General features: G+C 60.8%; 2 protein-coding genes across 12 annotated transcripts in view; one reads left to right on the top strand and one right to left on the bottom strand.

Moving 5' to 3' along the window:
• ADAMTS13 (ADAM metallopeptidase with thrombospondin type 1 motif 13) overlaps window positions 1–781 on the bottom strand; it is a 32,245-nt gene extending 31,464 nt beyond the window's left edge. For 3 of the 8 annotated variants that reach the window (XM_073806781.1, XM_073806782.1, XM_073806783.1), the window contains exon 1: window positions 207–601. The gene's annotated coding sequence lies outside the window, so the exon portion shown is untranslated. Of the gene's footprint in view, window positions 1–206; window positions 607–651 lie in introns of those variants that run through there. The other 5 variants (XR_012332762.1, XR_012332761.1, XM_073806779.1 and 2 more) reach the window with 4 other exon arrangements.
• A 199-nt stretch (window positions 782–980) lies between these two features.
• REXO4 (REX4 homolog, 3'-5' exonuclease) lies at window positions 981–9,271 on the top strand. 4 transcript variants are annotated; one of them, XM_033859022.2, is made up of 8 exons: window positions 981–1,208; window positions 2,614–2,948; window positions 4,358–4,495; window positions 4,694–4,887; window positions 6,054–6,142; window positions 7,154–7,228; window positions 7,696–7,828; window positions 8,447–9,271. In XM_033859022.2, the coding sequence occupies exons 1-8, from the start codon at window positions 981–983 to the stop codon at window positions 8,548–8,550; spliced, it is 1,296 nt and encodes a 431-aa protein (XP_033714913.1). In that variant the 3' UTR covers window positions 8,551–9,271. The 4 variants fall into 4 exon arrangements, with proteins under 4 accessions (XP_033714913.1, XP_033714912.1, XP_033714914.1 ...); XM_033859021.2 differs by having other exon boundaries at window positions 7,700–7,828; XM_033859023.2 differs by having other exon boundaries at window positions 7,754–7,828.
• The last annotated feature ends 259 nt before the right edge of the window (window positions 9,272–9,530 follow it).

The following is a 9,530-nucleotide window of genomic DNA, read 5'->3' on the forward strand; positions in this document are numbered from 1 at the left end:
CTTTATCTGAAATTCCTATTTGTCTGGGCGTCCTGCATTTTGTTGGGTAGCCTTACTCCTCAAGTCCGTACCACTGTATCTCACTTCATCATCTTCGTCGCAATTACTACTATCCACAATTGTTGATTTAGCATTTGTATTTCCCTGAAGGCCCCCACGCACGTACAGAGCCTGGGATGGAAGCTTTGGGGAAGTGGAGGCCTCACCTGTGTCGCTGATCCAGGTATTGCCAGAGCCAAGGCATGGTGCGCAAGTGACCTGTTATCACTGTTGTCACACAAAATAACACAGTTCAACACTTGTTACAGTGCTTATTATTGTTATCGGATGCTGCTGAACTACGGCCCTGGGAAAGCAGGCTGTGCGACCTGGGCTGCTCCCTCCCGTCCCTGGGGCTCAGTTTCCCCGCCGCGTAGGGAAGATGGGCCGGGTTCGGACCCCGGGGCGGGAGACAGCTGCCCGGGGTCCCTGTGAGTCCGCTCCGCACCCGCCGCTCCCAGGCCCGGCCGTCCAGCGCCCCCTGGCGGCCGCCTGCCCCGCCCTCCACCGGCCGGGCCTCGGTGTTACACCAACGGCGGCCCCCCCCCAGTTCCCTTCCGGCGCTCACGTTTCTCGGCCCCAGGCCGGCCCTCGGGGAGATCCCGGGCTTACCCCAACCGGATCCTGGGTCGCTGACCGCGGACGCCGCTCGCCGGGGTGGCAGCCCTTTTCCTTGGGGGACAAAGAGCCCCGCCCTGCTCCCGGCCGCGCGGAACCAGAGGCGAAGACCCGGTTTCCAGCCGGTCGGCGAGAGAAGGGCACTTCCTGGGATCGGCGCTCACGTGTGGAGACTCGCGCGGGGCGGCTTCCGGGGTCCCGCGCGCTGCTGTCACCGCGGCCGGCGAATTGGGGTCCGGCGGGACCTGTGCTCGGCGGGCAGAGCTCGGCTCCGGGGCCGCGGCGCCGCCGTGGATGGGCGCGGGGGCCGGGACGGTGCCGGCATGGCGAAGGCGAGGGTGCTGGCCCCCGAGCGCGCCCCGGGCGACCCCGCGCCTGAGCCCGAGCTCGTCAAGAAGCCGAATCGGAAGAAAAACAGGAAGAAAAGATTTTGGAAGAACAAAGCGCGAGAAGCAGGCAGAAAGCCGGGAAACGGCCCCGGCGTGGTCGTGGTGCGACCTCCAAAGGCACCGGAGGACTTTTCCCAAAACTGGAAGGCGCTGCAGGAGGAGGTAAGGCCGCGGGGGCCCCGCGGATGGAAAAACGGAGAAGGGCTTGTGGGGTCCAAGGGAGCGCAGATTGGCGTGAACGCTGTAGACAGAGCGGTTCACAGAGAGGTGGCCTGTTGAGGGCGGCGGCGAGCTCGCAGGCCAGTGAATGGCAGGGACTTGATGTAAAGGATTTTGGCGACACCCTGGACCTTTAATAGGTGAGAGTTGACAGCAACTGCCGCCGGCTGCTGAGCTCTTAAAATGGGCAGACGCTGTCGGCTGAGTTACATGTGTTCTTATTTAACCAACCCTGAGATAGAGTCCTTAATCATCTCCACTTTACAGACGAGGAAATAGGCCGGAAAGGTTACGTAAGGTGTCCAGGTTTGCAGCCGGTTCAGCAGATCCAGGAGTCAGACGCCCAAGTCCCTGCTCGTAATGCCGTGTTGAACCTACTGCCTTTCTCGGAATCAGTGGCCCAAACTTACCTACAGGTTACAGGTTACTGTCTCCTAAATGCTGTTTGCTCTGCTTCATTCATAAATTCTCTCCAGTTCCGTTGAGTTGGCTGCTGTTGTCATCGCTGTTTTCTAGATGAGGCAGAGTTTAAGGAACTTGACTCAAGGTCGCATAGCTAGCTAGCAGATGGCAGACGGGGGTGCACATTCACACCATGGGGCGTGACCTTCAAAGTCTCTTCTAGTTCCTGAAATCGGTTACGGAGGGAGCCTCAGAGTGAGAGCGGGAACGTAAGAGCTTCTGAGCTTCTTAACACAGCCGGGCACCTTAGGGCAGAGTCCAAAGCATTCTCCTGTCTTGACACACAGGCCGATGAAATTTTCCCTCCGGCAACCCCCGGGTGCTCTGATTTCTTGAGCTGTAACTTTATTTCTTTCTCTCAAGAAAGTAAAGCAAAACTAAGCAAGCAGAGGGATATTTATTATGGGAAAAACTTTGTGTTTTCTCCAGTTCATACAAGAAAGTATTTTCTTCTCTAAACATTATAGGAACAGGTAAGTAGAAACCCGCCTGATCACTCAGCTGGTTGCCACGTAGCAGGGTGCTAACCGTGTTGAGAATGGCCACACCGGGGACTTGCACGCAAGAGGAGGTTGGGCTGGGAGACCTCAGCCCTCCGTGTAGGAGAGCAGGGGTGCGGCTGTCAGCCCTTTTTCAGCCTCTTTTTGTTGGACACACTCCTCTCTTCCTGAGACCCTCACAGCAGTAGCAAACCAAGAAGGTGGCTGCCATGCACCAGCTTGTTGGCCTGAGCTGTGAAGGAGTTAACTCTAAATGTGGAAACAGGTTGCTTGTACACACACACACACACACACACACACACACACACACGTGTAAGCCTTCTTAATCCTTTGTGCGTGTTTTCCAAATTAAAACGTGTTTCGTGTTTTATCTTGGGTTCCGTTAGTTGCTGAAACAAAAATCACAGGCCCCGGAAGAGGCTCTTGTTCTCTCTCAGACGGATTCCAAAAAGCAGCCCCAAGGTGTCCAACAAAACAGGAAAGCGATCTCAGATAAAGCAAAGAGAGATGAGATGGGGACAGAAAACACAGACCCCAAGGCCACACGGGGCTCTGTGCCCTCAGGATGTCTGACGAACAGGAAGATCCGGGCACAGCGCAATGAGAAAGGAGCGAAGAAAAGGACCAATGATGACATTTCCCCGAAACGAGGAGAAATCAGACATAAGAAGTGCAAAGCTGAGGAGGTGACCGCCACCTTGCCTCCGGCCCCGCCCACCGAGTGAGTACCCCCGGGCTGGCGCAGCTGCGATGACCGTCTTGGCCTAATCGGCCTCCCGGCCGAGAGCCGAGTCACAGCGGCTAAGGCCTGTCTCCTTAAGGAGGCCGAGGCTGCTGGCCCCTCCGTCACCTTACCCTGGTGCTGTCGGTTTCTTTGTTGACTGTTTGTCTCCCCTGGAATGTGGGCACGAGGGAGACAGCCTGTTTCACAGCTGCTTTGTCTCTGGGGCCTAGAACAGGGCTTGGCACGTGGGAGGCCCCAAGGAAGGGTCTTTGGAATGAATGAACGCCAAAGCCGCAGGGACCCGAGTGTGAAGCCGATTGCCACGTCTTGCTAGCTGGGTGGTGTGGGGCAGGTTCCCGACGTGCCCGGAGCCTCAGCGTGCTCACCTGCGGCGGGTCCGCGAGGGGCAGCGTGCCGACCCAGTGCCTGGTCAGCAGACCCTGTGGTGTCACCCACCCGGGGAGGAACAGAAGTCAGTGGCTGCCTCTGAATGGCTCAGCCAGGAGTGGCGTGATGGTAAGTCAGCCTGGCTGTGTGTTGCCTGGGGTTGAGGACACCATCGCTGAAGGTTTCAGGAAAGAACAGTTTGAGTGCCTGCCGCGAGTCACTGCCCCAGGCACGCCCTCTGGAAACAGCAGTCACGACAGGTCCCTCTGTCTCGAGGGCGACAGACGATGCACTGAACCTATTTCAGTGATTCCTTCAATGTGGTTGGGATACATCCAACGAGGGAGAAGCCTGTGGGGGCAGATGGCCAGAGGGGCGCGTCCAGTCAGTGAGCTCGGGAGGCTGCCTCTAAAGAAGTGACGTGGACGCTGAGCCCGAAAGACGCAGCCACGAGCCGCCGCTGCCCATCCCTGCCCGGCTGCAGCCCACGTCTGCAGGGCTCGGCCCGGGGGCCTGGCGCTGGGGCTCTTTGTCTGTGTTCTGCACTCATCGCGTTTCTCTGAGGTTCTTAAATGTTTCATAACTGAACCGTTTTGTAACTGAGAAGAAAACGTTAGCAGCCGGTACACCTGACTGGGGGTGGGGGCGTATTTTTGCTTTATGTTCTTCCTGTTGCTTGTAGTTCCTAAGTGTCAGCTAATGAGTGTCGTTTGTTCTTTAATTTATTGTTTGGCTGCGCCCAGGCTTCTTGCAGCATGCGAGATCTTTCGTTGCGGCGTGCATGTGGGACCTAGTTCCCCGACCAGGGATCGAACCCAGGACCCCTGCATTGGGAGTGCGGAGTCTTACCCACTGCGCCACCAGGGAGGTCCCTAACGAGTAATTAAAAGGGAAAGCAGCAGGATGATCACAGTAGCCAGAGCGGTGGGCTGGCGGCCAGGCACTTGGGGCTGGGCTGCCCTAAGAGCAGACCCCGCTCGCCTCCCCGCGCTCAGCCTGTTCTCCCCTCTGCCTTTTAGAGAAGACATCTGGTTTGACGACGTCGACCCAGCGGACATCGAAGCAGCCATCGGCCCGGAGGCAGCCAGGATAGCACGGAAGCGGCTGGGTCAGAGCGAGAGCACCATCACGCTGGTGAAGGAGCGGGCCTTCAGCGGGTACGCGGGGCGCGTGGGGCAGGGCCCCGGGGGGCGGGGCCGGGGGTCTTCAGGAAGGGCCCGCTTCCCTCTCCTCCCGTTGAGTTGGGCAGGCGCCTCTCGGCGTCCGGCTGACACCCGTCCTTGTCACATAACTGAGCGGTGGTGCCAGTTCCTGGTCCTGCGAGTGGATTAAACTGGAGCCTTGGTTCCCCTCAGCCTGACTAAAGCCTTAGCCGTGGACTGTGAGATGGTGGGCGTGGGCCCCAAGGGGGAAGAGAGCATCGTGGCCCGCGTGTCCTTGGTGAACCAGTACGGGAAGTGTGTTTATGACAAGTACGTGAAGCCAGCCCAGCCGGTGACTGACTACAGGACGGCGGTCAGCGGGATCCGGCCCGACGACCTGGCGCAGGGTGGGTCGCCTCAGCACGGGCACGCGGGCGGGGGCAGCTGGAGCGCTTCCGTGTCTCCCTACGGCCCTTTCTGCTGCAGGCACGGGCGCAGCGAGAGCCCGGCGGTCTTCCTCCCTCCCGGGCGGGTGGGCTCAGAGGCTCCCACGGCCGCTTGCGTCGGCCTCGGTGCCTGTTGGCCACCCGACCTGAAGACCGGGACAGTGTTCCTGGACGGAGAGAGGCTGCTGTGGGGTGGGGAAGGGGTGGGGAGGCGGGACAGGCTGGAGGGCCTCCCAGGCCTACGTGAGGATTCAGAAGCCGTGGGGAGGCCGTGAGCAGCGAGGGGCCCGGTCTGGCGCAGGTTCCCTCGGGGGGCCTCGGCGCTGGGCATAGGCTGGGGCGGAGCGCGGGGGTGGAGGAGTGAGCCTGTCCTCTGTGCCCTTGGTCAGGGAGGTGGCTGTACAAGGCAACGAGCCGTGGCCCAGCTCGGGACACAGCCTGGACGCTGAGCCCGTAGGGTTTGCCAATGGACAGGCTGTTGGGGGAGGGCAGAGAGGCACCCAGGGGGCCCCAGATTTGGGACCTGGGGAGATCCTGGGAGCAGGGGCTTGAGGCGGCTGCTCTGTCGTCCTCTGGCTGCGTGCTCTCTGCTCTCTGCACCTCTCAGGTTCCCTGGAGCACAGCCCCCGAGGTGGCCCGGCCGCTCGTCAGCCCCAGGGCCTGACCACACCTCCATCCGGGCTCTGCCGGTCCTGCTAGGGTCGCGGGCGGGCAGAGGCGTGGGGCCCAAGCGCGGTTGCTGCAGCCCTTCCCTTTGGGCGTTAGGGGAGGGCGTAGCCCCGAGGGGTCCGCTCCGAAAAAGCAAGCACAGCTGCCTCCGGAGCCCAGGGTCTAGAGCCGGGCTTCTCACCATCTGTGGCGAGGGCCACCCCCGCCTCGTTTTCGTCTCCGGTTGGAAAGACATCAAACACATGCCCTGGCTTCTTACTGTTAGATTCAGCCGTCAGAATTGCCCTGGCAGGGGACTGTGAGTGTGCTCCCCCCACTTCTCCCCGGTTGGGGTGCTGGGACGGCCCCTCGGCCTTGGCATCGCCCTCCTGAGCAGAGAGACCCGCCTGCCAGTCCTCTCGCTCAGCACGGTAGTGATGGACGTGTCACTAAAAACCGCTGCTTTGTTTTGTTTCCAGGAGAAGAATTTGAAGTCGTTCAGAAGGAGGTGGCAGACCTGCTGAAGGGCCGGATTCTAGTCGGACACGCGCTGCACAACGACCTGAAGGTGCTGGCTCCAGGCGCCTCTTACGTAACGCGGTGTCCCAGGTGGTCGCGCTCTCTCCGTGACTTGGGTGATGTGCCCACCGTGTCAGCTTGGGGGAGCGGGTCCCTGCACACCCTCGTAGGCAGAGCCGGGCGCTGTCTCTGCCACCCTCACCTGCCCGGTGGGCCACCACCCCTCTCAGGGCAGAGCCCCTCCTGTCGGGGAGCATCCCCGGCGCCCCTTCCTCGGAGCCACTGGGCACTCCCCGTGTCACAGGCCGACCCATGGCGGCCAGCACAGCGGGCGGCAGGCAGGCTCGGAGGGTCCCCTTCCCGTGCCCCAGAGAGTGGGGCTCAGCCTCAGCCCTTTAGGGTCTCTGCTGTGGGCAGAGCTGACCCACCTGTTGGGACGAGAAGCTGGGGGCGTGCAGCTGTGGGAGACTGTCCTTCCTGGGCCTGCAGCTTTTCAAACGGTGCTTCCTGGAAGCTTGGCAGCCTCCGATGTTTCAGGGACCCATAGAAATTGGTCTTAAATGTCTTTTAAAAGTAAATTTTGAGGGAATTCCCTGGCAGTCTAGTGTTTAGGACTTGGCGCTTTCACTGCCAGGGCCTGGGCTCAATCCCCGGTCGGGAGCTAAGATCCCACAAGCCGCGCAGTCGGCCGAAAAAGAAAGAAAGTAGAGCTTGAACTGTTAAAAACCAACAATTCCTCTGCCCACGGAGACGCGTTTTGTCATAAACGTTCTCACTTCAAGAGGCCCCGGTATCTCGTGCTCCCTCCCCGCGCAGACCCGCGTTTCAGCCGCTTGCTGGCTCCTTGGTGACTGAGTCTCCCGCTTCCCCGGTTTCAAGGCTGTTTTCATGCCCATGGTCCTTCCATCACTTTTCCCATGGTGATCTTCCCTCAGAAGTTCAGGCTCGTGTCAGTGCTTGTCTTATTTGTGTGTGCACGTGTGTCATGTGTTGGAGTTTGGTAGAAGGGGTCTGCTGCTGCAGATGGACAACAAAACGCCCGTCCTATTTTTTCCTCCAGGCGTTGTTTCTTGGTCACCCGAAGAAGAAGATCAGGGACACTCAGAAGTACAAGCCTTTCCGGAGCCAAGTGAAGGTACTTGGAGCCGCGCGGCCCCGCACGGCGTAGTTCAGTTTCTCGGTTCACGTGATTGTCGGTTCTGGTCCCTGAAGGCTGGCTTACTGATGAAAGGTGTTGGGTTTCATTTGGTTTTTCCTTTTAACCTTTAAAACTAAAAGGAGTCTTAGAAGAGAAAGAGTTCTGCCAAATGCCAACTTTAAAGTTAGTGTCGCTGAGGGCAGGTGAGTTCCACTCTCTGGTCTCTGTGATTAGACCCCCGACTGCAGGCAAGAAGCCGCCATCGTGTCTGTTCCAGAGGCAGAGCTGCCCTTGAAATGAGCAGGGCAGCCTGAGGCCGGAAGGCAGACATGGCAGAGTCCTTTCCTGGTCCTCCTCTGTGGGCTGACCGGGTGTCACCAACCCGCAGGGCCGCGGGCACTTCCGGTGGGAGGGACACTGAAGGTCCCTTGGGTCGGGGCTCAGCGGGCAACTCCCCTGCCCAGGCAGGGCCTACAGAGGCCCCACCCGAGCGTGGCTGTGCGCCGCCCTCTCCCCTGGCAGAGTGGACGGCCGTCTCTGAAGCTGCTTGCGGAGCGAGTCCTGGGGATCCGGGTGCAGCAGACGGAGCACTGCTCGGTGAGTGTGTCCCGGGTGACAGGCCTCGGGACTGGGGGCTGTGCCGGGCCTCGTGCGCGAGGCGCAGTGTCAGCTGAAGACAAACACAGTGGGCCTCGGGCGGCTTCTGTTTTAGGAGCTCCTGGTCCGTGATAAATGACACGGCACAGCAGGCCTGCGAAGTGTCGGTTAAATTCTAAACGGTTACATTTAACTAACACTTCACGCCAAAAAGCTACCAGTGTACTGTAGTCGGAGACAAAGGCCCCAGTCTGGATTGCAGGCCCTCTAGGACTGCGCGTGAGCCCGCTGGCCCGCGGAGCCCAGCCGTTGGGCTCTCATGCCCCAGCATCCAGTTCAGGGCCTGCCGTCCCCCACCCCGTCTCCTTCCTAATGCTGTGGTGTCTGGAGCACCCACGAGGCAGCACGTTCATCCCTCCGCTTTGGGTCCCTCCCTCCCATGAACTGGGGCGCGGAAGCACGGTGAGGGCCGTGGTGCTGGACCACTGCTCTCGTCAGTTTTCTCCTTCACTTGTTGGTGTCTGATGCCAGGACTCGGGAACTGTGGGGTGGACAGGCATGAATGTGGCCATGCTTGTCGCCCAGCGGGACAGTCATGGTGATGCCGTGTGTTCCCAGATTCAAGATGCGCAGGCAGCGATGAGGCTGTACGTCCTGGTGAAGAAGGAGTGGGAGAGCATCGCCCGAGACAGGCGGCCCCCGGCCTCCAGCGCCCATGGTAACGACGCCTAGCAGGAGCCCCGTCCTGTGCCGCGCTCGCGGGCAGCTGTGACCAAGCCGCCGGGCAGATGGAGTCCCCCCTGGAGCAGTGACCCTGTGGGAAGGTTTCAGAATCGTGGCAGCAGGGGCATGCGGCGTGCTTGCTGCTGGGCAGAACGTCTCCTGTCTGGTTGTGGCGTCTGAGACTCATCCCTGCACGTGGGACGGGAGGACGGGCTGTCCCTGGGGATTCCCCGGGTCCCAGGACCAGAAGCGCCTAGTTGTCCCCAGGTGTGTGGCACCTTCCTCCGAGGAGGCCCCTTTCCCTCGTTGCCTCGGCCAACGGAAAGGAAAGAATTCCGCGGACTCGAGCCTGGACCGCGCGGCTGTGGGTAGCCCGGCGGCAGCCTCATCGAGGGGTTTTCAAGGTTCCTTTCTCACCCGCTGCACACAAGTTTAAACTGCAGGTCGGGGCCCACGGCCGGCGTGGGGAGCTCGGGCTGCCCAGCGCGGTGGCAACAGTTCTCCCCAGAGGTGGGCGACTCCCCGACTAGGATGGACGTTCTGACCACGGGCGGCCCGCAGCCCTCTCCCCCCGGCCCGGGGCAGGGGGCTTTCTGAGCACAGGAGCAGCCGGTTGCAGTGCGTGGAGCGTTTAGCGGCAGGCTATGCTGAGCCCCGCTAGCCGTACAGAGAGTCTGAACCCACAGGGGATGTGCGACATAAACGCAGGTTTTTACTTGAGCTGGAGCTTGTGAGGCTCAGTGTCTGAGGGGACTGCCGTGTCCCCCTGCTGGTCCTGGGTGACACCTCTCCCTGACCCCCACCCCCAAGGAGACGCCCTGTGGCAGTGGGCGCCCCGTCAGGTACAGCCTGAGGAGGGAGAGGCAGCCCTCCCCGGGCGGCTGCCTGCGACAGGTCTACTGCCCCCCATCGGAGCTGGGCCGCGAGGCCTCTTCCAGTTTCTGAAGCACACTTTGTGCGCAAGAGACCAGCTCCTGCG

This window comes from Tursiops truncatus, chromosome 6, assembly GCF_011762595.2.
Source record: "Tursiops truncatus isolate mTurTru1 chromosome 6, mTurTru1.mat.Y, whole genome shotgun sequence".
Taxonomy (NCBI): Eukaryota; Metazoa; Chordata; class Mammalia; order Artiodactyla; family Delphinidae; genus Tursiops; species Tursiops truncatus.